Source organism: Poecilia reticulata, chromosome 7 (genome assembly GCF_904066995.2).
Source record: "Poecilia reticulata chromosome 7, P_reticulata-male-v2, whole genome shotgun sequence".
Classification (NCBI taxonomy): Eukaryota; Metazoa; Chordata; class Actinopteri; order Cyprinodontiformes; family Poeciliidae; genus Poecilia; species Poecilia reticulata.
The window spans coordinates 16,197,521-16,223,056 of NC_088836.1; the positions used below are offsets into that span (position 1 = coordinate 16,197,521).

At 40.4% G+C, this 25,536-nt stretch overlaps 1 protein-coding gene across 9 annotated transcripts in view; it reads left to right on the forward strand.

The window, feature by feature from the left end:
• The window catches only part of huwe1 (HECT, UBA and WWE domain containing E3 ubiquitin protein ligase 1), a 38,401-nt gene that overhangs the window by 1,579 nt on the left and 11,286 nt on the right, over nt 1-25,536 (forward strand). For 2 of the 9 annotated variants that reach the window (XM_017305785.2, XM_081608993.1), the window contains exons 2-59: nt 339-403; nt 5,279-5,328; nt 5,497-5,566; nt 6,163-6,261; nt 6,842-7,048; nt 7,170-7,322; nt 7,415-7,477; nt 7,598-7,675; nt 7,777-7,824; nt 7,904-8,072; nt 8,154-8,254; nt 8,411-8,561; nt 9,062-9,189; nt 9,273-9,413; nt 9,503-9,608; nt 10,467-10,574; nt 10,664-10,765; nt 10,907-10,987; nt 11,154-11,260; nt 11,508-11,685; nt 11,779-11,870; nt 11,964-12,166; nt 12,304-12,361; nt 12,643-12,819; nt 12,917-13,162; nt 13,249-13,382; nt 13,470-13,579; nt 13,665-13,847; nt 13,945-14,161; nt 14,245-14,367; nt 14,562-14,799; nt 15,345-15,692; nt 16,041-16,163; nt 16,240-16,335; nt 16,426-16,695; nt 16,913-17,065; nt 17,174-17,301; nt 17,407-17,488; nt 17,727-17,903; nt 17,987-18,526; nt 18,650-18,845; nt 19,001-19,168; nt 19,294-19,442; nt 19,526-19,592; nt 19,840-20,063; nt 20,160-20,371; nt 20,481-20,663; nt 20,785-20,957; nt 21,044-21,183; nt 21,315-21,390; nt 21,604-21,702; nt 21,936-22,063; nt 22,146-22,305; nt 22,507-22,735; nt 22,827-23,005; nt 23,595-23,684; nt 24,453-24,613; nt 25,099-25,141. In XM_017305785.2, coding sequence (XP_017161274.1) covers nt 5,522-5,566; nt 6,163-6,261; nt 6,842-7,048; nt 7,170-7,322; nt 7,415-7,477; nt 7,598-7,675; nt 7,777-7,824; nt 7,904-8,072; nt 8,154-8,254; nt 8,411-8,561; nt 9,062-9,189; nt 9,273-9,413; nt 9,503-9,608; nt 10,467-10,574; nt 10,664-10,765; nt 10,907-10,987; nt 11,154-11,260; nt 11,508-11,685; nt 11,779-11,870; nt 11,964-12,166; nt 12,304-12,361; nt 12,643-12,819; nt 12,917-13,162; nt 13,249-13,382; nt 13,470-13,579; nt 13,665-13,847; nt 13,945-14,161; nt 14,245-14,367; nt 14,562-14,799; nt 15,345-15,692; nt 16,041-16,163; nt 16,240-16,335; nt 16,426-16,695; nt 16,913-17,065; nt 17,174-17,301; nt 17,407-17,488; nt 17,727-17,903; nt 17,987-18,526; nt 18,650-18,845; nt 19,001-19,168; nt 19,294-19,442; nt 19,526-19,592; nt 19,840-20,063; nt 20,160-20,371; nt 20,481-20,663; nt 20,785-20,957; nt 21,044-21,183; nt 21,315-21,390; nt 21,604-21,702; nt 21,936-22,063; nt 22,146-22,305; nt 22,507-22,735; nt 22,827-23,005; nt 23,595-23,684; nt 24,453-24,613; nt 25,099-25,141 — 8,440 coding nt within the window. In that variant the 5' untranslated portion in view covers nt 339-403; nt 5,279-5,328; nt 5,497-5,521. Of the gene's footprint in view, nt 1-338; nt 404-5,278; nt 5,329-5,496; nt 5,567-6,162; nt 6,262-6,841; nt 7,049-7,169; nt 7,323-7,414; nt 7,478-7,597; nt 7,676-7,773; nt 7,825-7,903; nt 8,073-8,153; nt 8,255-8,410; nt 8,562-9,061; nt 9,190-9,272; nt 9,414-9,502; nt 9,609-10,466; nt 10,575-10,663; nt 10,766-10,906; nt 10,988-11,153; nt 11,261-11,507; nt 11,686-11,778; nt 11,871-11,963; nt 12,185-12,303; nt 12,362-12,642; nt 12,820-12,916; nt 13,163-13,248; nt 13,383-13,469; nt 13,580-13,664; nt 13,848-13,944; nt 14,162-14,244; nt 14,368-14,561; nt 14,800-15,344; nt 15,693-16,040; nt 16,164-16,239; nt 16,336-16,425; nt 16,696-16,912; nt 17,081-17,173; nt 17,302-17,406; nt 17,489-17,726; nt 17,904-17,986; nt 18,527-18,649; nt 18,846-19,000; nt 19,169-19,293; nt 19,443-19,525; nt 19,593-19,839; nt 20,064-20,159; nt 20,372-20,480; nt 20,664-20,784; nt 20,958-21,043; nt 21,184-21,314; nt 21,391-21,603; nt 21,703-21,908; nt 22,064-22,145; nt 22,306-22,506; nt 22,736-22,826; nt 23,006-23,594; nt 23,685-24,452; nt 24,614-25,098; nt 25,142-25,536 lie in introns of all 9 variants that reach the window. The other 7 variants (XM_008413611.3, XM_008413618.3, XM_081608991.1 and 4 more) reach the window with 7 other exon arrangements.

Consider the following 25,536-nt stretch of genomic DNA (forward strand, 5'->3'; position numbering starts at 1 on the left):
CAGCACCTTGTTGAATCTGTACCAGAAAGAATTGTGGCAGCTCAAATTAGAAGGGAGCCTTAAAGTAGCAATGCAAGTTGCCTTTAAATTCTGCTAAGACATATTTCAGTTACTCACCGTTGAAGTGACATAAGAACTTGAAAACCTATTGTATAGTTTTTCAACTATACAATAGTATAGTTGAAAAACTATACTAATTTTTATATTCTTCCATAAAATTCACAGGATAAACTTTAATTTAGGTTGGCCAAAATACTCTAAATGCTGGGCACCTCATTTCTGTTTATGCATCAGTGGGAAATCTGTTATCTAATTTAAATACGTCATTTTATTTACAGACCGTGTAAAGGAAATCAAAAACAAACTGAAGAATGGTGATGCTGATGAACCAAAGCATTTTCTGGTATGTACCTTGAGCATCTTTTGCGCTCGTTTCCAATGCATTCACGGTTTTCAGTCGATGCCCCACAAACATAAACCCATGTTGGCTTTTTTACCTCCTCTTATGCTTAATATTAACTAACTGCAGCCCATAAAGGAAAATAGAGATGTATATCTAAGAGTTACAAGATTTATTTCAATTCATTTGAGGAAAAGTGCAGCCAACATCTCTGCAGTCCCCACACATCCTGGACACAGTTTGTACAGTGAGCTATTTGCAGTAACAGCTGCCTACCTGATAAAAAAATCTGTCACTCTTAACAGTCAATGTTCCCAGATGAATGTAATGCACGTTTGCACTAATGGAACCTTTTTTCCCACTTTTGACAAACACTCTGTATATACACATTTACAAAAACCAAAAAGTTAATTCCTACATTATTTATTTTTAAAATGTCTTAAGTTAGAGCAAAGTGACGCTAAGGTGAGATTCCTTATTTGTTTGTATAAACTTTGCAAGTTGAGCTGATTCTGATTTATCTGTAAAGCACCAATTTCAACACCTGTTGCTTAAAACACTACAGAAAAAAATCTAAGCAGTCGTAGAGATGAAATGCAAGTTGTTTTTTTATTGAGAAATATCTGAATTATGTCATAGTATTTGTTTAGTTCTTGATATTTGAAATTGGAATATGATATTTTATGAATTAAATGATTCAAATGTTTTTGTAAACTCCCAGAAAGCTACTGTCTTTCTGGGAGTTTACACAAGACTAACATAAAAAGAAACCATAGAAGTAGGAAAAGATATATTATGCAGACAAAAATGCCAAATAATGTCTTTTAGATTCAGCGTCATTTTTTGCTAGTTGAGCTACATTTTGCAAATTGTATTTTTTAAAAATAAAAAAAGAGGAATGCAAACCCGCGTCCTCTTTGGTGTTTGGATTCTCACAGTTTTATTACTTTGTGTAAAAAATATAGTTTCCATGATATTGACATAGTTTTAATACCCTTTGAACACAACTATATACTGCCTTCTTTCAAAGAAGAGAGCAACAATTATTCCCACTGGACTTTCAGCATGGGAAATATGTGGCAGTCTTATTTCAGTCAGCTGACCCAGTAGTGTGCAGCGACAGGGCGTGTGGGGAAGGGGATGTGATACTTTGTCATAAAGCTGGAGAAAAGTGGTCACATTGGCATCTTTTCTGCCATAAAACAGTGATGAAAAATGTTAGCTTTTTTTAAAAAAAAAACCTTGGAATACATTCATAATGTTTACTAACCCATGCTTCCTCAAATTTAATCAGCCACTCTGGCTATATTTTATTATTATATTTTACATTGTAATATCATTGTAGGTTACGTTTAATTGAACTTCAAAATAGTTTGTATATTTGTCTCTTAATTTGTTGAAAAATTAAACATAACCATGGTGACTCTTTTAATAAGTGTTGAAAATGATCAATGCTGATAAATTCCTGTTCCAAATGCTTCCACCTCCTTGAATTATTCATGGACGCAGAAATAAAAGTAGCTTTGTTACTCTGTGAGTTCACGGTAGGTGTTTTATCTCCAACAGCTGGATGGGTGATTATGCTATTTGCTATGCCGACCACACAAAAAATCAACTTTCTGTTTGCTGTTGTGGGTTGGAAGTTTCAGATAACAAGAACATATTCAGAATATAATCTGTTGCTGATGTGCTGAATTCCTGTTGACTGCAAAAAATGTGCTTACTGTTAAAGTTGACAAAACGTCATTTGATTTGCCTGAAGATTAGAGAAATTTATGAAAATAACCATATAATTTTACTTTATGTTTTCACTAACTACATGTAAAAGATGTAGTATAGTTAAGCCTGCTTAAGGTTCAGATTAATAATTTCAAACGTAATTTCAGAATTAACTTGGATTTCTTTTTAAAAAGAACAGACAAGAGCAAAACGTCGTTGTTTCACAGCGGTGTGCTGTGTCATTGTATGTATTCTAGAGTAGGGGTTTTCAAAGTCTGAGAAAGCTAGCTCCCTCTGAAAGCAAATTGTTATTGCTATTATTTCTGTAAACTGTTAGCTGTTGCTTTATTTGATGTGCCAGTCATGCGTGTTTCACTGATGCTGTGGGGTTTACCTGCTTTAGCGATGTGTAACACCACATGAAATGATGATTTGGTTTCCTTGACATTTACAGTGCTAAAATTACAAACCACTTTCTGCTATGACAGTTCATTTAGCCTACTCTCAAATTCCCTGGGCTTGGCAGGCAATACTCTGGCACTGGAGCATCTTCCAAACTTTAAATAATCATGGTTATGCTTACTTATTTTTTTCATTTTGCTTCGCCCAGACAGTCTCTCCTTAAGTCTAAGTTCTTATTTTGCTTTTTGAGATTCGCTTTGAGCATGCGCTATGGCTCTATACTTAATGTTGATGCAGTATTCAAAATAAGGATTTATATAAAGGTCAGTACAGGTGGGCCTGCTCTACAATAGCACCTTGCGAATTGTCCAGTTTGAATGTGATGCCAAAGGGACACGGATGGTGAAATTGGCTCACCATAGAGCAACACACCAATTGGTTTTTAAGATTTTACTAAAAATCTATCCGTTTAGTTACTGGGATAGGCTTGGTGAAGGTGGTTAAATGTTTGCAGTTGCTTTTTCTGGTTTCTTCCTCATGGCACGCCCCACACTTCAAAAAACCCCGTTTTAGAGTAAAGAATATGATTTTTTGGCTGAATAAAGAAAATAAAAGAAATTAATTAACTGACATTTATGATAACTAAAAATGCTGAACATTTTTCAAAGATTGTTGAAGTGGGATTAAGCTGTTTAGGTGATTTTTTTGGGGGGGTCACTTCACAAGTTACTCATGAATTATTAGGATGTGCTTTTTAAAAATCAAAATCTTCTTTTGACATATAACTCACATGTCTAACATCTAATTTATGTATATGTATTTGGCTTGCTCTTAAAACCCCCCACTTGTTTCCTACTCAAGTTTGGCACTTATATTTGTCACTGGTAAAGTAATTGTGGATTAATTATTGACAACAGTTTAACGGGGTTTTCATCAGTGCTGACTCACATCAGTCACAAATGCCTCCAATTATGAATGAATTATTTGTGTGTAGAAACATGAGGATGTCCTCCAGTTTCATTGACTTGCTGTTAATTTATAGAATATGTTTTGTGTATACAAAACATATTCTATGTGGTGGTTCTGATTGGGTTGTTGCTCAGCTGTTTTCATCAGCAGTGTATTAAGAGATGCGTCTTCTGAGAGCATAGAGACATGATGTTCTCGGTTGTGTAGCTCATTGGGACAAATGAAAATGTCACTGCTTTTACGTTTTCTTTATTCCTCTTGTTTGGTCGTTTGTTGGGTGCACTCTGCATGATGTGTTACTGAGATGCATTCTGAAGATCGTCGCTGGTCCATATTAATATGCACTGAAAAAACACAGCGGCGGCTACACACTCCCAGCAGTGGTACCGTTATTCACTTTTTGCACACTACCCGGTCATGACAGTGCCAATAGCTAAAGGCTTTGAACTATGGAAACAGGCGCGTATAGAGTAACATACTGGACTTTTTATTAGCCTTGGTTGTCGGCCGTCAGTTTGCTCGATCGTAAATTAGAATCAAAGCCGCAGTGTCACGTTAGACCAGTCCGACAATGATTCAGCGACTTATTTTGCGTTTCGGCTCGGTGTCCAACCAACGGTGGCTAGCCTGCTAGCTAGCGCGTGCCGCGACTGTGTTTCTGTGAAAATTTGGATAAACTGATTCCTAACGGAGAGACTTCAAGCTTTTCGGGTATTTTACATACAACCACGACACTGTCGCTGTTCCCAAAGGGGTGCTTGTTGGTTATTTCCCTGTTGAAGCGGGGACAGCATACAAGTGTGTACTGTAGGGTCTTTTGCGGCCTGCTGATCCCCGAGCTGTATTTGTGAATAGTCCGGGTTAGGAGCGGTTGGTGAATCTGAGAGCTCCTGTTTGACAGCTCTGGCACAATTTGTAAAAACTGGTCGATTTCTGTTTGGATACATTTCGCGAGTTGGCTATTTATTACAAATGGATCTTGTTTTGTGGTTTGTTTGACTTTTACGAGTAATAAGTTAGTATTTACACGGGAGAACGTTTAATAGTTTACCGGTAGCTTGCTGTTAGCTTGTAAGTGGTTAACATATCCGTAGGAACGTTATCGATCGAGGTAGTCGCTAAATTGTTCTCTCAGATATGTGTTGTTCTCTTTGGGTTGTCGCTGGGTAACCAACTAATCAAATCTGTTTCGATTAATTTTCAAAATTATACAAATCAAAAGTGACAAGTTAACATTGAGCGAAGAACGGCATGCTATGGTGAGGTTAGCTTGTTTAGCAAGGAGGCTATAACTTTGATCAGTGTAATGTCGGAGAGTTAATGATGGTCAAGCTCGCTGTGAAGTTAGTGTTACGTTTAAGTGATGTCTCACTTGAGTCTTTTTAACGTATTAACAGTTTTGGTTTGATAGATGGGGCCTATTTTAATTTAATTAACTTTGTGTCGCATGATGCTTTCAAGCTAACTGCTAATGTCCTGCCCTGGTCTGCTTTGTGATGATCAGACATCTCAATAAACAGAGGAAATGTGCAGCTATAACCACATATTGATCAGATCTCACGAAGAGTCTTTTAATAGTAATTGCATGGTTAAAACACCTTCCTGTGATGTTTCACTCTGCTTTATACAATTGTTTAAGTATTGAGGTAGCAGTCTGTTGGTAGGCTACATTATGTACCTTGTTTGTAAATGGGTGCTTTTAAATAATATAAACCATGTCTGCAGAATTGTATGAACCACTGCATCTGTGTTGTTTTCTGATGCGAGGGACTGTGTTGCTGATTGCAGGTAACCTGACTGGAAGATGCTCTGAATTGGGTATTGCCAAATAATTTTCTGTAAGTATGTTAACTCTTTACTCCAACAGTTTAGTTGAACTCTTATCTAGGAATCCTTTATACTTTTGTTTTAGATGTGTGGATTTTAATATTTGTTTTATTTATAAATTTTCTAAACATATTTTGTTTCTTGTGTGTGTTCTGATGTACTTTCATAATTCCTTAAAGGAGCAGCAGACAGAAATTCTCTACAATGAAGGTTGACAGAAGCAAATTAAAGAAAACGCCTACGGAAGCTGTGAGTGTGCTTAAAATTAACAGAGGGGTTTTTAAAGTGCAGCATTATGAATTTGTACCTTGAACATGGTTCAAACTTTTAAGTGCCCAATTGATTTCAAGTTGACCTTTTCAGTCTAATTTTGGTTTCTAACTTATATATTGGAAACTGTGAACATTTACTATAAATTACATTTTTCTTTTCAGTTCTTCCATGGCAATATCCTGAGATCTCATAAAAACATAATTAATAATTAATCCAGAGGCTTTCTTGACTATTTAAAATTTTTTACTTGGTATAAAACATCACTATGTAATTAATAACAGCTTAAGTCATGATTTCTTTACAGCAATAATTTTTCTTGTTTGAAATTAAATTGGCTATTGAGTCAAATATATTAGCTATTTTTTTAAAAGATTCAGTTCTGTTTCTCAGAGCTATTTCTGTGATAAAGCAAGAATTTAATGCATCTAATTTACAGCAGGTTTAGCTCAGTCTGTTTATCTGCTTTTAAAGAAGTGTTTTATGCGCAGAATTGTAAAATGCCAAAGTATCCAGAGGTCTTTTTTTTCTATTCTAAGTTGACTTTGCTGTTTCTGCCGATTTTGAATCAACAGCCAGCTGACTGCAGGATCCTTATAGAGAAGCTAAAGGCATGTCATGATGAGCAGTTATTGGTTGAACTGCAACAAATCAAGACCTGGAACATTGGCAAGGTACTTTCCAACAAAACTGTTAAAATAAATGCATCTTTCCTTAATGTTTTCTGTTACCTATGCCCTTTTGACAGTGAAGTTGTGGTTATTATGCTCATGCAATGTAGTTTTATCTGAAATACAATTTCAGCTGTATCCAACACATTTTTTGATTCTTATGCAGCATTTCTATTCTTGGTTTTTTGTTCTTATTTCAAGAACTGCAATGCTCCTAAAATTTCTAGTTGCTCATTCAGGTTACTTTTACTTAAGTAAAAGTAAGTAAATTTTATTTGACTAATTTTGGTTGATTTGATTTTACTAACCTAAATGTATCATCACCCCCAAACACTGATGAATCCAGTTTGTCCCAGTTTGTCCAGTGTAAATATTGCAAGCTTTTGTGATTGTTTTTTTTTTTCATGTTGGGTCTATTTTCTTGGCACACAATGAGCCAACTGATATCGATCATTTCCTCAGGTACTTGGCAAATTCTATTTGGAATTTGCCAGTTAGAAACAGAAGTTTCAAAATGGCAATTAGGAAAATGTGAGGGTTGTGAGTACTTCACTTTTTTTTTTTCTTCTGTTTTGGTCGACAGTGTGAGCTCTACCATTGGGTGGATCTGCTGGATCGCTTTGATGGCATTCTGTGCGATGCAGGCCAGACAGTGGAGAATATGTCATGGCTGCTCGTATGTGACCGTCCAGACAATGGACAGCTCAAAGCCTTGCTTTTGGCAGTGCTCAACTTCACAGCTCTGCTCATCGAGTACAGCTTCTCTAGACATCTCTACAGTTCCATAGAGGTGGGCTCATACACTTTGGACCATTATGTGTTTTCTTTCTTCTTCTTCTTCTTTCCATCTCAGAAGAAAGAGTGACACCATGTGCTAACTACCTCCCTCTGTTATCTCTGCTCTCTTGCAGCACTTAACCACCTTGTTAGCATCATGCGACATGCAAGTGGTCCTGTCTGTGCTGAACCTACTGTACGTGTTTAGCAAACGCTCCAACTATATCACAAGACTTGGATCTGATAAAAGAACACCTCTCCTGGCTCGCCTACAACACCTGGCTGAGGTTTACGCAATGATGCTCCATTTCTCATCACCATCAGTCAAGCTGTCATTTTTTGGGGGGAACCGAAACTTACATTATCTTTTTTCCTACAGAGCTGGGGAGGGAAGGAAAATGGTTTTGGCCTGGCTGAATGCTGCAGGGATCTCACTATGACGGTATAAATGCTTATACAGTGATGCTCAGTTACTAACTATTTAGATAATGACTGTTAGTATGATTACTAGCAGTGTTTGTGTATAGTAATCATGTACTTCTATTTGTATGTTTATGGACAGAAGTATCCTCCAAGTGCCACCACACTGCACTTTGAGTTTTACGCTGAACCCGGCCCAGAGGTCAAAGTGGATAGAAAGGTAAAAGGTCAAGCAGTCATATTTAATTAAACTAGCGGATATTCGACTAATATTACCTTAGGTTTTATGTAATTGTTCTGAATTTTTACTTTTTTCAGCAGACAAGTAGTAACACACTACACTATATTCACATCGAGCAGCTTGACAAGGTACTGTTATAATGGAATTGATACGGTTTATAAAGACAACGAGACTTCGCTTTTACATTTGGTATATTGTGCTTGCTAGATTTCAGAAAGTCCGTCTGAAATCATGGAGTCGCTGACCGTGATGTACAACATCCCTAAAGACAAGCAGACACTTCTGTTCACACACATTCGTCTGGCCCATGGTTTCTCAAATCACAAAAAGAGGTTGCAGGCCGTGCAGGCCCGACTACATGCCATTTCTATACTGGGTGAGTAGAAGCATCATTTCTGGGGGAAAAGGCATATTTTTCTGCAGTTATTCCATTCTTAATTTTTCTATTTGCTTTCAGTGTATTCAAATGCGCTTCAAGAGTCAGCCAACAGTATTTTATATAACGGCTTGATAGAGGAGCTGGTGGACGTCTTACAGATTACAGACAAACAGCTTGTGGTAAGAAAGTAGTTGCCTTTTCTGCTTAATGACTGCCAGCTTTCTTTTGCACAGAAAGGGTTACCAAAATTGCTTTCAGATAATTTGATGTTCCTTGGTGTAGTTTTTTCCCCCCTTATATTTCTGTCTTTTATGCATTATTGGATTTTGTTTCAGGATATCAAGGCAGCATCTCTGCGCACTTTAACATCAATAGTCCATCTGGAGAGGACACCCAAGCTTTCAAACATCATCGACTGCACGGGCACAGCGTCCTATCATGGCTTCTTGCCTGTGTTGGTGCGCAACTGTATACAAGCAATGATTGGTGAGGATTTTTTAAATCTGGAATTTTAAAATGTTTTCTTAAGAGATACTTTTACATTCTGCTTTTATGTTTTGCAGTTTTAATAAAGCTACTTTTATCCCTGTGTTTATATCTGAGTGAAACGTCTCCCAATTTGGTGTGGGTGTGTGCTGCATCACCAGATGGGGGGCAGCAGCAACAAACTCACTAAATCCACAATATTCCATGTTTGAATTCAATTACAATTATATTACTCAATTGTGTGGCTGAGTAATTTATCTTTATTTTATCTGTTTTCTGTATTGCCTTTAAATTTTTCACAGCTCTTTTCTGCTATAGAAATTATTTACTCAATTGTTTGTTTAAAAATTATTTCTTTAGTTTCATCAATTTGCTGAAAGGTTGATCTGAAAAAGAAATGAATTGTGCTCTGTGACTTTGTCTCTGGTCTATATACTAAGTTAAATGAAATGACTCGTGTGGACATTTGGCTCTGACGTGTTGAAATTTTCTTTTCCAAGATCCTTCCATGGAACCGTACCCGCATCAGTTTGCCACAGCGCTCTTCTCATTCCTCTACCACCTGGCTAGCTATGATGCTGGAGGCGAAGCCCTCGTTTCCTGTGGCATGATGGAAGCCCTTCTGAAGGTACATTCACATCATAAGGGATATTCATGAATTAAAGTTTTCACTTTGAGCAAATTGATTACTAATTTTCACTTATGTCTCAGGTGATCAAGTTCTTGGGCGATGAGCAGGACCAAATCACCTTTGTGACACGAGCAGTACGAGTTGTGGACCTCATCACCAATCTTGACATGGCTGCCTTTCAGTCCCACAGCGGCCTTTCCATCTTCATTTGCAGGCTAGAGGTGAGTTATACAAATTGAGTTTCTCTTTAGTTCTGATCCAGCTGCACTTCCATGCTGTCATTACTCACCAAGTTACTGTCTCCGTGTAGCACGAGGTGGACTTGTCGCGGAAAGAGTGCCCTTTTGTCATCAAGCCAAAGATCCAGAGGCCTAGTGCAACTGTGGAGTCTGAGGACATGGACACAGACATGGAGCGTAAGTTGGAACTCATGGACTTACCAAACTTTATATACATCTTTGTACTAAAACCTGAACTCAGAATTATATAAACAAACACCACAAGAGGGTTAAAAAGAGAAAAGTGAGACTGTTCATCTGATAGAGAGGAGAGGTTAGTTAGAATCTGTTGCTGAAGAAAATAGGATGGAATCCACAAATGTATCCAACCTTCAGGTCAATGGGGAAACATGACTCAATCCTGATGTTTACTCATATCTTTAGTTTTAGTCATCCACATTTATTATCAGCCGCATCCATTGATGTGCCCTGTGTGAATAATCTTTTGTTTTTGGTATGTTGGAACTATTTTCTTGGGACACAACAAGGAAATTAAAACCTGTCATTCATCTGTTCAACAATTGCCTGTCCATATGTTTTTGTTAAGTCATCATCTTAAAACTCCTCCTAGTTTGATCTCGTTTGTTACAAAATAATTATTGTTCAAGACTGCATCCATAACAACAAATAATTGGTCTTTTCTGCTGTACTGAACTCTCAATTGACTGTGAATTATGAAAGATATAGGAATCTATATCTTTCATATCTGCAGTAATCATGAGATGTGAATATATCTTATGCTTACTGAGGTTTCACTTTGCTACAAAGTGAAACCTCAGTAGTTTTTGACATATGCTCTACAGCTGGATAGTTTTTAGTGTAAAGGGAAACGCCCAATTATTAGTGCAACGATTGTTTTATTTTGTAAATCTGTATAGATGCTTGTAAGCATAAATAGTTTTTCATTTATTTTTTTTAGTATTATGAAATTAAAAACACTCGCTGATTTTTTTTTTTTCTCTTTTTCTTTGATATGACATGATTAATTCACAATAGTGTCAGAAGTTGCCATGGAGAGCAGCCCTGGACCATCAACATCTTCTGGCTCCAGACCGGAAGTTGATCACCGAGCACAGAGCAGTTCTTCTAACACGCCTCGCACAGGTAAATGACACACTCATAAAAATGCAAAATAAAAAAAAAAAAAACACAGCTATGACTACTGTTTCACTACAATGATGATATTCCTGTAGGCATGCAGTGTATCCCGCAGAGAGCAGCTCTGTTGAAGTCGATGCTAAATTTCCTGAAGAAAGCCATCCAGGATCCTGCCTTCTCTGATGGCATTCGTCATGGTAGGTTGTTGACAAGATCTTTCTCATCACTTATAATAGGTTGCTTTATTTGTTTGTTTTTTTTCTAAAAGATTTTCCTAAAAGTCTGCACATTTCAACCTTCATGTCTGCTGTTAATCGCATTTTTTTCTATGGGTTTAGTAATGGACGGGTCCCTGCCTACCTCACTTAAACACATCATCAGTAATGCGGAATACTACGGCCCCTCATTGTTCCTCCTGGGTATGTACACAGTAACCCTTCAATTGTGTAAGCTTACTTGAATTTAGGTGCATTTTATATTTAGATGTTTTAGCATCTAAATATATTGTCACTCATTTCAGTACGTTTTTTTTTTTACTGTCCTGGATTATAATTTTCTTTTTTCGCTTCCACCTTGTGCCCTTAGCGACAGAGGTGGTGACGGTTTTTGTGTTCCAGGAGCCATCCCTGCTCTCCTCCCTGCAGGATAATGGTCTCACTGACGTCATGCTGCATGCCCTTCTTATCAAAGATGTGAGTTTCCAACACTTGTGTTCTAGGACCTTTTCCCTGATGGATTCTGATATATTTTTATCCAGCTGTCAGTATTACTGTTCTGGCTGAACTGCTTTATTTGCTGTAGATATCAATAAAAACTAGATTTGGTGGAAACGGTGACCACTTTTTTATGGATTATGAACATAATAACAAAGAGAATAATTAAAATTTGCTTATGTAAAAATAAAACGCTAAAGGTAAATGTATCATTCTGTTTACTCAGGTTCCTGCTACCCGTGAGGTGCTGGGTTCTCTCCCTAATGTGTTCAGCGCTCTCTGCCTGAATGCCAGAGGTCTGCACTCTTTTGTTCAGTGCCAGCCTTTTGAGCGCCTCTTCAAAGTGCTTTTGTCCCCGGACTACCTGCCTGCCATGCGGCGGCGACGTAGCTCTGACCCTTTGGGTGAGTTTCCTGACTGTGCCGTTTGCCAAATGCTCTCTTTCGGAAGATATTTGAATACATAATATTCTACCTTTTTTTTTTTTTTTGCTTTAGGTGACACTGCATCTAATTTGGGTAGTGCTGTGGATGAGCTCATGAGGCACCAGCCCACTTTAAAAACAGATGCAACCACTGCCATCATAAAGGTAGATATGCTTTTTAAAAAAAATCTAAAATCACTTCTTAAGTGTGACCAAATAAAATTCTGCAACGGTATTGAAGCTGAATTACCTCTGCAGTTGCTGGAGGAGATCTGCAACTTGGGTCGAGCCCCAGAGTACATCTGTCAGAAACCATCTATCCAAAAAGCAGATGGCACCGTGGCAGTGCCACCTGCGCGCTCCAGTCACGCTGCCGAAGAAGCTTCAAGCGAAGATGAAGAGGAAGAAGAGGCCCTTCACACATTCAGCCAACAGCAGGGGGAGCCAGAGAGCAACAGACAGTCAGTGCCACTTGAACTGTATGACTCTGAGTTCATAACACAATAGAACAAAATGACTCTTTAAAGATGTTTTTGTCCATTTATTTTACTGAATACTACAGGGCTGAAATTTCAATGATGGGACTTTGTTTTTGCAGGGTTGTAGGGACAGAGGAACGGATACCAATTCCTCTGATGGACTATATTCTTAATGTGGTGAGTATTTCTCTGACTGTTATGTAGTTTATTCTTGCTAGAAGATTTAAGCAATAGTTAGAATATGTTAAACTGGACATATAACAATGTTTACAAGTATTTCTTCTAATTGTTCATCATTTCGACTGAATAAAAATGTCCAATAGACAATTTTGAAAGTTATCGTCACAAATGTCAAAGGCATTTTCATTTGAAACATGTTAATTTGCCTTTGTAGTTGCATCACTTTACTAAGCATTTTTGATTTTTTAAATTATTATTTTAAAAAAAATTTTTTTTAGATGAAGTTTGTGGAATCCATACTGAGCAACAACACCACAGATGACCATTGTCAAGAGTTTGTCAATCAGAAGGGATTGCTGCCTTTGGTCTCTATTTTGGGCCTCCCCAACTTGCCCATCGATTTCCCCACCTCTGCAGCCTGCCAAGCTGTGGCTGGAGTCTGCAAGTCCATATTGGTGAGCTAGCAAACAGATTGTGATGCGTTTTTTCCCCCCGCAGATGTGTCTTTTAGGGTGAAGAACCATAAATTTCTCCTCTCTTCCTTACCCCTAGACTCTCTCACATGAGCCCAAAGTCCTCCAGGAGGGCCTGTGCCAACTGGACAGTATTTTAACATCTCTGGAGCCACTTCATCGTCCAATAGAGATGCCCGGTGGGTCGGTGCTTCTCAGAGAGCTGGCCAACGCAGGCCATGTTACCGATGCCACACTGTCGGCGCGTGCGACACCCCTCCTGCACGCCCTAACTGCAGCCCATGCGTACATCCTAATGTTTGTCCACACATGCCGAGTCGGACAGGTACTTTTTGATTGGATATCGTTTGGGGTGAAAGGTGGATTTCTGGAATGTTGGATTTGAGTGCGAGTGTTTTTGTTCTCTCACAGAGTGAAATCAGAGCAATCTCTGTAAACCAGTGGGGCTCCCAGCTGGGGTTAAGTGTCTTGAACAAGCTGAGCCAGCTCTACTGCTCTTTGGTTTGGGAAAGTACCGTGCTGCTGTCCCTTTGCACTCCGAACAGGTTAGTGCTACATTCTTTAATCTTTCTGTTTTACTCTTACACCTGGCTGTGTTTGTATCCTCAATTATTGTGTGTCTGCCCCAACAGTCTGCCCCCGGGATGTGAATTCGGCCAGGCGGACATGCAGAAACTGGTACCCAAAGAGGAGAAGCCATCTGGCACTTCAGCAACAGCAATGTCTGGATCCAGGAGAACTGGTAATGTCACCTTTAACTTGGTTTTTAAAGCCTGTCATCTATCTGAATGCTCCTATAAACCTCAGTGTGTTTTATTCCATTTCAGCAGAAACCGACACTGTGTCTGTGGATTCAGCGGCTGGTGGTCTACTGGAAGGCATGTGTCTAGATGGGGACGCCTTGGCTCCTATGGAGACTGACGAACCTTCTGCATCAGATCCCAAGTCGAAGTCCAAACTTACCCCAGCCATGGCCACTCGCATCAAACAAATCAAACCTTTGCTGTCTGGTAGGTCAACTGTTAAAACCCAAATAAGATTCATAAAGCGTTTTTTTTTTTTTTTTTTGTAATGCTGCTATAATCGTCTAACTCCTTGTTCTTGCAGCATCATCCAGGTTAGGCAGGGCTCTGGCTGAACTCTTCGGCCTTTTGGTAAAACTGTGCGTAGGCTCCCCGGTGCGTCAGCGCCGCTCCCACCACGCCACCAGCACAGGCACCACTCCTACGCCTGCTGCTCGGGCGACAGCCTCTGCCCTCACCAAACTTCTCACCAAAGGTCTGAGCTGGCAGCCCCCTCCGTACACACCCACGCCACGGTTCAGGTAAGAAGAAACTACTGCCGCTGTTTCCAGTATTACTTTGCACCTTAGAGATGCAGAGATTGTAACTCTGTTTGTCTCGGCAGGCTGACCTTCTTCATCTGCTCAGTGGGTTTCACATCTCCTATGCTGTTTGATGAAAGGAAATATCCCTACCATCTCATGCTGCAAAAATTCTTTTGCTCTGGAGGACATGATGCTTTATTTGAGTAAGTTCTGCCAGATGTTGTGACATGTTTAGATCAATATTGCCTTTATTTGGATGATAATATAACATGCTGTCTGTTGTGGCATTTTTTGTATAGTCACAAAAACAAAAACTGATCTAAATTTCCAAAGTGGTAATTCTAAGAATATTGTATGTTTTTTCTTATTTTTTTGTAATTAAATCTCCTCAATGCAGGACATTTAACTGGGCCCTGTCAATGGGTGGGAAAGTACCTGTGGCTGAGGGGTTGGAACATACAGATCTCCCAGATGGGACGGGGGAGTTCCTGGACGCCTGGTTAATGCTGGTGGAGAAAATGGTTAATCCAAGTACCGTGCTGGACTCGCCTCACTCCTTGCCTGCTAAAATGCCAGGGATCACTCCCACCATGCCCCAGTTCAGTGCGCTGCGCTTCCTAATAGTCACCCAAAAGGTCAGTATATGAGTAGGACTGACATTTTGAGTTTTTTTAGTTGATATTTAGTGGCATCAATAATTTAATACATGATTCATTCCTCAAAATAATGAGTCAAATCAGGAACTGCTAGGTTTTTTTTTATCTTGCCTTACAGAAAGCCATATTATTGAGCAGATAAAATGTTTTTTTTTCTTCTTTTACTCCTTTTACTTTTTTCACCTAATGGACAGTAAGAAAAACACAGCCAGCTTTTCAATTCTAATTTTAGATATCGATTTCCCTTTTTTGTAATAGGACCCTTAAATCTGAACTTGCAGAGGGAGGACTTTTTTATTTTTCTTAGTTTAAATTTTAGAACAAAAGACTGAAAATACTGGGTGCAGAACAGTTTACTCTAATATTAACATGTTTTAAGGGCAGTTAAGTTTTATTTAGTTCTCAGGCCCAAACAGGAGAAAATCTAGAGAGCTGGAATTGACTTTCTTATTCTTTAAGTAGCTTGTTGTCCTTTAATACCAGGAATTAAGTCTTTTCTTTTTTTGTTTTTTTTCTCCCCTCAGGCTGCATTCAGCTGCATCCGCAGTCTGTGGAACAGGAAGCCACTAAAGGTGTACGGAGGCAGGATGGCTGAATCTATGCTGGCCATCCTCTGCCACATACTGAGAGGAGAGCCTGTTATCCAGGAGCGTCTGGCCAAGGAGAGAGAGGGCACGACTCGCCCAGATGAAGAAGGAACGTCCACTAGTTCTTTGGCGCCCAGCGGACCCCCGGGAGGATCATCGACCAGTGCCGAAACCTCAGCAGCAACTGGAACTCCCTCTGGAGCTCCAGCTGTAGGATCAGCTGACGATTCTACCATTTCCACTCCTCGACATGAGCCTCAAGTCAATCAGGCTCAACTTACACAGGTACTGTTTTTGCATTTTGACTGAAGCTTTGTGCCATTTCTTATTTAGTTTTTGCTGGATATAAGTCAACCAAATACTAGTGACATATTTTTGATTCAGTCAGGAGAGTTTGTAGCAGATTGATGAATTCAGACTTTTTCTTCCTTAAAGTTCATGTGCAGAGTTTACAAATAGTCTCACTTCAAAAATAAGCTATAATAACTAAATTTTTCTTCATATGTCCACTGCTTTTTAAAAAAAACATTTGACACGCTTCATTTATTTTTCTTCATATTATTAGATTTTTATTGCTTATGACTTTATTCTCCACTTCAGCACAGAAATAAATACGGTTGTGTTGGGTTTTAGCTCATGGACATGGGGTTTTCAAGAGAGCATGCCATGGAGGCCCTACTAAACACCAGCACTATGGAACAGGCCACTGAGTATCTGCTGACCCATCCTCCTCCCCTTCTCGGCGGAGCAGTAAGGGTAAGACATCACATGCAGACACATAGAAATGTATTTCTCCTTAATTAGATGATCTGACGTGGCTTTATTTAATCAGGACTTGACTATGTCTGAGGAGGACCAGATGATGAGGGCCATCGCTATGTCGCTTGGGCAAGAGGTCAGCATGGAGCAGCGTTCTGACTCTCCTGAGGTTTGTCAGATTTTTTTTTTCTTCCGAGAGGATCCAAAATTATTGGTATGGTCTCAAACATTTTTTTTGAACGAGTGGCGCTTGTTTCAGGAAGCAGCAAGGAGGCGTGAGGAGGAGGACAGGCGAGCGAGGGAGCGTGCAGAGGAAGAGGAGGCGCGTTGCTTGGAGCGCTTCATGGAAGCAGAGCCTCTGGACCCACAGGAGCTGCACTCCTTCACAGACTCCATGCTTCCTGGCTGCTTCCATCTTCTGGATGAGCTCCCTGACACAGTTTACCGACTCTGTGACCTCCTGATGACGGCCATCAAGAGGAGCGGACCAGAGTACAGAGACCTCATCCTGGGCCAGGTTGTCGACCAGGTCAGTTGGTCAGCAGCAATTAAAATGACAGAATGCTGTGCAGTAAATAGAACAATCTGTTCTCTCCATTTTCAGCATAAATGCATTCAGGGAAAACATGATCCATCATGAACTTAAAGCATACTTTATATTATGGTTCAAAAATCTTGATATATTGAGTTCTGATCTTGATAAAACAAGTGTGTATGTCAGTACTGATCTGACTGTGTAAATGTAGGTGTGGGAGGCTGCAGACGTGCTGATCAAGGCCGCTGAGCCGCTGACTACCAGCGACACAAAGACCGTGTCTGAGTGGACCCGACAGATGGCAACACTCCCCCAGGCCTCGAAGCTGGCAACACGAATCCTGCTGCTCACGTTGCTCTTTGAGGTGCCAGAATTGAAGGTTTTAGCCATCAAATGTTATCAAGGGTCACTATTTAATTTAGTTATTAATTTGTTTCTGGCTAATGTATTTCTCTATCTTCTTTTTTTTCAGGAACTAAAACTCCTGGGTGCCAGAGTGGTGGAAAAAAGCGGCATTCTTGAGTTGCTGATTAAGCTCCTCGAGGTTGTGCAGCCCTGCCTGCAAGCAGCTAAAGAGCACAAAGACATCCAGACACCCAAGTGATTTTTTTAAAAATTGATCTTCACAAAAACGCTAGACTAGATTTTATTGAAACCTTTAGCATGTTTAAAAACCCTTTCATAATTGCTAAAATATTTTTTCAGATGGATCACACCAGTGTTGCTGCTTATTGACTTTTATGAGAAGATGGCAGTCTCTTCAAAACGAAGGGAACAAATGAACAAGGTAGAAAACCAAGCTTTAGACTCCAGTGAATAAATGTTGGACTTGTACTTAATTTATTTTATTTTTTAAAAAAATGCTTTGATCTGTTGTGGCCTGCACAATCAAGGATTTCTCAATTGCCTTTACCAAATTAGTGTGAACAAAGAACAAAAACTTTGTGTGTCAGTATTAATTAAGATTCATGTCTGTGTTTCGTCCTCCTGAAGCACGATGGTTGATTTTCTTTCTGCTTTTTCAGTATCTGCAGCCCAATGGAAATAACTGGCGGTGGTTTGATGATCGCTCAGGGCGTTGGTGCAGTTACAGCGCCTCCAACAACAGCACCATTGACTCTGCATGGAGGGCTGGGGAGAGCAGTGTCCGCTTCACAGCTGGGCGACGGAGATACACTGTGCAGTTTAACACTATGGTGCAGGTGCGTGCATTTGTACTACTATTTGTATAGCGTTCGGTTGATCGGCGCCTTTTATCTGACCGAAAGCACTCTTTATTGGGCAGGTAAATGAAGAGACTGGCAACAGAAGGCCGGTAATGCTGACTGTCCAGAAAGTGCCTCGCATAACCAAGCCTTCCAAGGCTGGTAATGTTACGGACTCCGACAGAGAGGAGGGAGACAAAGCCAAAGTGGAAGAAAGCCAAACCAATGTGGACTCGGGAGCAGCTGTGGAGATGAGCGCTCCTAAAGACGACTCCGGCCAGCTGAAAGAGATGACCTCTTCTCTGGAGTCCGACTACGCTCAGGGATCTGACATCGTCGTGAAGGGCCTGTCCGACGACATGACCACTGTTCTTATCCGGGCGTGTGTGAGCATGATCAGCGTTCCCGTTGACCCCGACACCCTTCACGCCACTTTGCGTCTCTGTTTGCGCCTTACTCGTAACCACCACTATGCAATGATGTTCGCCGAGCTGAAGAGCACGCGGATGATTCTGGGGCTGACCCAGAGTTCTGGCTTCAACGGCTTCACGCCGCTGGTGACTCTGCTGTTCAGGCACATCATAGAAGACCCGGCCACTCTGCGGCACACCATGGAGAAGGTCGGTTTTTCTCATCTGTGCAATTCTTATTGAAAATGAGAATACTGTCAGAAATTGACAATTGTTTTATGCCAAAAACCCCCCAAAAAAAACACCTTTCACAGAATATTTCTAATCTTTTAGGTGGTGAGGTCGGCTGTGACCAGCGGCGCAGGTAGCACCACCTCAGGTGTGGTATCCGGCAGTCTCGGTTCCAGAGAAATCAATTACATCCTCCGGGTCCTTGGGCCTGCCGCCTGTCGCAACCCGGAATGCTTTATTGAAACAGCCAGCAACTGCATCCGCATTGCACTTCCTGCACCCCGCGGAGCTGGGACCAGTAAGTCAGCAGACAGCCATCCATTGAGTGAACAGATCTTAAAGTTTATATAGAAGGAAAATACTTATGAGCTGAATTCACTTAGCGCTCCACGTTTTACATATGGTGAATATTAATCTTTACTGCACATTTAAATGCATTTCTTCTTTGCACAGCATCTGATGACGAATTTGAGAATCTTCGAATTAAGGGACCGAACGCTGTGCAACTAGTGAAGACCACTCCGCTGAAGCTGTCTCCTTTGCCCCCCATCCCTGACACCATCAAAGAGGTCATCTATGACATGCTCAACGCCCTGGCTGCCTACCATGCTCCAGAAGAACGTAAGACGTTTCCCTGACAGCCGTTGGTTTGGAGAGTCTGATATGCATTGGAGGCGAATTATGCTCAGCTATTTGTGAACGCTTTTATGAAGCAGCTCATCTGTGTGCGTGTGTGTGCGTTACAGCCGAGCGGCCAGAGGAACGAGCTGCAGCTGCACCGAGCACTCAAGACCTCTGCCAGATGTTGCAAGATGTTGGTGATGATGTTTACCAGCAGTACCGCCTCACCCGGCAGGGGAGCGACTTTGACTCTCAGTCGGCTTTTCATATCAACGTGGGGCTCATTGAAAAACCTGTATGGGTTTGGACATTACTATTGACTTTTGTCATTAAAAGCTCTTCATCTTTTTCTTTCAGGCGCAAGTCTTTGCTGCCGACGGCGGTCCGGCTGAGTCGTCCCAGTCTGGCACCCCACAAGGTGAAGGTAACTGTGATAAGCACACAGAGTTGAAATGCTTAACATGGCAGCAGGGAGCATCTGAATAAATCTTTAAAAAGCTCAGACCTGTATTTATGTAGGAAAATAAAATGTATCGCATTGTTTTGTCTTTAATCAGTCTGCCATCAATTTTATCTTTTTTTGTGAGAGTTTGTTGTTGAGATTTTGTGTTTTTAAATATTTTTGTTACATTTTATCTCTTATCTAATAAATCTCTCTGTAACTTCCTCAGCCTCCACACCAGAAGAGATGCGGGAGGAAAAGAAGGAACAGGAAGGTGAGAAGGGTGCCAGCTCTGACGAGAGCAAAGCTGCTAAAGTGAAGGCAAGCAAGCCTCTTATGCCTACTTCCACCATCTTGAGGCTGCTAGCTGAACTGGTCCGCTCCTATGTGGGCATCGCCACTCTAATCGCCTCCTATTCCTATACCGCTGGACAATCTGAGCTCATAAAGGAGGCGAGTAACTACGGAAGATTTCATCAACTTTTTAAGAAGTTTTTGCTGCTGACTTATTTTCTTGCCCCATGTTTACTTGGTTTCATAACCTAACAGGATTGCAGTGTTCTAGCCTTTGTGCTCGACCACTTGCTGCCTCACACACAGAATTCGGAGGACAAGGACACTCCTGCATTGGCACGTCTCTTTCTGGCCAGCTTGGCAGCGGCCGGCACGGGCACAGATGCCCAGGTCGCTCTGGTGAATGAAGTAAAAGCTGCTCTTAGTCGAGCCCTAGCAATGACGGAAGGTGCTGAAAAACATGCCAGGTAAATGAGTTTGATGTAGTTTATACACAATGAGTACAACGTTATAGTCGTTGATCAGTTATGCGTTTGATCTTTTCAATCTTGTTAATGTCCTGACTTGTTTCCTCAGGCTTCAGGCAGTGATGTGCATTATCAGCACCATCATGGAGTCCTGTCCCTCCACATCAACTTTCTACAGTACAGCAGCTGCCAAGACTCAACACAATGGCATGAACAATATCATCAGGCTCTTTCTTAAGAAAGGACTGGTCAATGACTTGGCACGTGTGCCTCACAGTCTGGATTTGTCCAGGTAAACCGTTAACCTACATTGTTTTATTAGAGTTCAAATGGAATGAAAGTTAATTGCATAAATTCAACTGTTAGATTTGAATTCTTAGTTACTAATTAAATTTTTCTTTCGTCATCCTTAGTCCCAACATGGCCAATACAGTGAATGCAGCACTGAAGCCTCTGGAGACTCTGTCGCGCATTGTTAACCAACCCAGCAGCCTTTTTGGAGGCAAAGGCGGCTCCAGCAAGAGCAAGACAGAGCATGAAACGGTGGGCACCGCCAGGGACAGCAACAGCAACACACAGGATCAAGGTACCTACTGGAAACCGATGAGGTTCTTTCCAACTCCACTGATCACCACGCACTTCCTTGATGTTCATACGTAAAATCTGATTCAGGAGAGTCGGGAGAAACGGAGCCAGTGGACGGCAGCCACAGGGTTCAGGGGGCAGACACTGACCTCATGGACGGAGAAGCAGAAGGAGACACGGTGGTCATCGCTGGACAGCCAGAGGTTCTCAGCACACAAGCTATGCAGGTAAAATATGATTGGATCTCATGTAAATATTTTGAGAATTTCATCTAAAAATGTTTTAAATTAACACTACTTCAGAAATGTTGTGACAATTTCTTTTGCCCCGTGACGTAATCGTGTTTTTCTTCTTGTAGGTTGAAAATGAGTTGGTGGACCTTATTGATGAGTTATTGGAGAGAGATGTTGGTACTGCAAATAGTACAATTATAGGTAAATCAATCAAAATACACTAAGTGTGATTGTGATGTTTAATGTAGCTTAATACTGTGATAATGTAGAGTATCCCAATACCTCCGTTACTGACACAGGACAAAATAAACTGCTTAGACATGGTGACTTTTTTAAAATTAATTTTTTTATTATTATTGGTAATGCTTTTGTTGCCCCATGGCTATAACTCCTATTGTCTTTAATGCCAAATAGTTGGACGTAGCGGTGGGGATGAATCACAGGAGGATGTGTTGATGGATGAAGTCCCATCCAACATTAGCCAGGCGTCCACTCTTCAGGCTAACCGTGAAGGTATGTTAAGGACACATCAGTCAGCTGATTGTCATGTTTCATATTTCATTTACATTTGTCAACATGGGAAGCTAAATACACAGTACAAAAACATTTTCTAGTTCATTTACATTAAAAAGGCATTCCATTTGATCTTTTCTGATCAACGACGACAATGATCAGAAAGATTAACACCCTGCTTACTGTGGCTGCTTTTATTGATACAGGAACTTTGTGTGTAACTTCCTCACTAGACTCGATGAACATTCTTGAACCAGAGGATGAAGAGCATACACAGGAGGAGGACTCGAGTGGCAGCAATGATGACGAAGACAGTCAGGATGAGGAAGAAGAGGAGGAGGAAGAGGAGGAGGAGGACCAGGTTTGGATGCATGCAGGAAAGTTTGTTTAAGGATCTAATGATGATTGTTGCACATGCTCATTAATGCTGCTGTCTCTTTAAGGATGACGAAGAAGGAGATGAGGATGATGACGATGAAGGGTCAGAGATGGAGCTGGATGAAGATTTCCCTGACATCAACGCCGCACCACACATCCGCTTTGAACGCTTCGACAGGGACGATGACCTCATCATAGAGTTTGACAACATGTTTTCCAATAACGGTGGGTAGAAATGATTACTTATTAAAATTGTCAATTTATTTTATTTTATTTTTTTATTTATCCCTTAATGTCCAAATAATGTTTTCAATCATCAAAACAAAATATTGAATTGTTTTTTTTTTTTTTTTCCCCCTCAAAATTTTAAGAGATTTTGCCAGTGCTTTGACCTAATGCTCGCCATGTCTTCTGCTCCTCCTCCAGCTGACATCCCTTCCTCCCCAGGAAACATCCCCAGCTCCCACCCTCTGATGGTGCGCCACGCTGATCACAGCTCCCTCACTCTAGGCGTGGCCGGCTCTAGCAGCCGCCTGGCGCAGGGCATGGGTCGCAGCCAGCGAACGCTTCGTCAGCTCACTGCCAACAGCGGACACACCATCCACGTCCACTACCCACATAACCGCCAACCCAATCCTCCACTCATTTTGCAGAGGTGAAACGACGATGCTTCTGTGAAGGCTTGCTTCAGCTCATTTTGTTTTGGTAGTAATTTGAATATTTTATTCTCTCTTGTTCTGTTTCAGACTGTTGGGCCCCAGTGCAGCAGCAGACATTCTGCAGCTGTCCAGCTCTCTGCCTCTGCAGTCCCGAGGCCGTGCCCGTCTTTTGGTTGGAAACGAGGACGTCCACATAATTGCTCGTTCCGATGATGAATTGCTGGATGATTTCTTCCATGAGCAAAGCAGCACTGGGGGACAAGCAGGTAAACATTACAATGAAGTCAAACCTAAAATCACTTTTTGACTGCGGGAACCTTTTCCAGGAACAAGGCAGTTTTCCCACAATTTACCTGGGTGCAAAGTTGGAGCAAAAAAAGGCTCGACTAGCTAGCTAAGCATTTAATTTGGATATTTTATTTTCCCCAACAGCATTATGATTTAGTCATCTCAGTTCAACTCGTCTACACCTTGTATTTTCTGTTAATTTTGGAAAAATTGTTGTCATATCAATCAGTGAAGAGAGAGTCATGCTGGAAGATTTAAAACTGTTTGTCCTGAAGCACAAAGAAAAACAACCACCTGTCGACCATTATGGTTTCAGATTAGAAAATGAGCCACAGTTCTGTCAAGTGTGAAGGGAGTTTATGCTCTTTTCTTTACTCGTCTTTTAGGCTTCAATTACTAAATATCTGTGAACGTTGTAAACTTTCCTGACTTTGAATTTTTTTCAGTTCCTAAGTGTGGATGCTCATTTCAAAAGTTAGATGGTTCTCTGAAACATAAGTCAAAACAAGTCATTTTGAAGTCTATTTTTGTGCATGAAGTGCCAACATGTGTGTTTTATCTCTCTAGGTACTCTCTCAAGTATTCCCACTGCCTTAACCAGATGGACAGACGAGTGCAAAGTGCTCGATGCTGAGAGTATGCATGACTGTGTAGCAGGTAAACCAATTTTAAAAATATTTCAACAACAATAAATTAATAGTTAAACTTAACATTAAGAGCATTGTTTGGCTTAGTTAGTAGACAACTGTGTGTTATGTTCCTTTTAATAAGAATTCAGTGGGACTTGATTAAAATTTTTGAATTAATTGCAAAGTCTGTAATTAATCAAAATTAATAGCATTTTAATTAAAAAAAAAAAGAAACCTGGGCAAAGAGAAGCAGCTTTGTCATCCATTGTTGCTGTTTGCAGATATAGTTGGTGCATCATATTAAATAATAAACGCAATTAATTGCATTAATATTTGTGCAATTAATGAATAAAAGTTTAAAGCCAAAGTGCCGGACTTTGTGTTTACTAAATAAACCAGATGTGAAGACTAGTTCCTGTTCATAAAACAATTCTTCTGCAAGGTCCTAAAATGTCTTGAATTGTTTAAGAATCTTAATTTTACGCTTAAATGCTACCAGATTTTACATACTGGATATGAAATGACATTAAGTTAAATATATACATTTATGATTTGCAGTTTTGAATTTTTTGGGAGGGATCAAAACGTACGGGCTTTCTTCTACCTGCTATTCATTATGGGAAGGTTTATTTATAAAGAGGTTTGGCTTGAACAAAATTTTTGACTGAAACAATTTATAGTTTGGTATAGTGTTGACCACCTTTAAGCTGCAACCACAACAAAATTGTTTCACTAACTCCTCCTGTCTAGTCCAACTAATTTTTTTTTTGTGTGTGTGCGCACTTTGTGTTCTTAGTGGTGAAAGTGCCGATCCTGCAGCATCTGGAGAGTCTAAGAGATGAGGAACTGGAAGAGCGCAGGGAGAAGAGAAGAAGGCAGCTGGCCGAGGAAGAGGAGTCCAAACAGAATGAGCGGAGGGCGTCTGGGGCAGAGCAAGTCAGGGATCAGAGCCTACAGGTTTGCAGAGAAATGATTGTTGGTGGCTGAAGAATTTGTTCTTGGGGATTTTTTAGTGCCTCGTGTTAAACCAGTTTTCGCATTCCAGAAGCCATAGAACAGCTGAGAGGCTAGAAAGCATCCTCTCAGCTCTTTGTTATTTTGTTTTTTTTCCAGCAGTTGCTCCATGCAAGAACTGCCTGGATTGCAGCTTTAGCAATCTGGTGGTGATCATCTAATATTTTAATGTCCATGTTTAAGAACATGGATATTAAAAAACGTTTCAGGGCATTTTTACTGGTTGCTTTGAAATTAATATGGAACAGCTCAAATTCCAAATGTGAAAGAAAATGCAATCAGCATATAGCAATGATAAATGGCCCATTTGCTGCAAATTCTAGGGTTTAGAATAAATCTGGATTTTAAAAAAAAGGGTTTTAGTCGTTAGTTTGTCGTTTGTTTGGAAGAACTAACATTTAGCTTTTGGATATTTTTTTGTCCTTTAGGGTTCTGGATTGGGAACAGTTAATGGTGCGGACAACACTGCAGGTACTGAGATTTGTAATGTGGAACACTTTTGTTTTTGTCATTTTTAAAAACGTTTTAATGAAAGGTACCAAGAAGAAGGAACCCAGCTTCCAGTGCGTGCTGTGGGATGAGGTAGTAGTTTGTATAGTTTTAGGATCACACCAGATCTGGGAGATAACTATACAGTCTACTGTCTTTCTTATGGCCACGCCTAAATCATCTAGACATCTGTATTTGGAGCAAAAATATTTTGTCTTTCTGCTTTTGTAAAGCTCTTGCCAGATATTACATTTCAATGTTTGTGAAACATTTGTTCTTCATGCATGCAGATATTGGGGGTGACAATAAGGGGATCTTTAGTGTCCGTTGTGTCATAAAAGGAATTTTTCAGCCATAATTTTTCATCCACTCTTCGT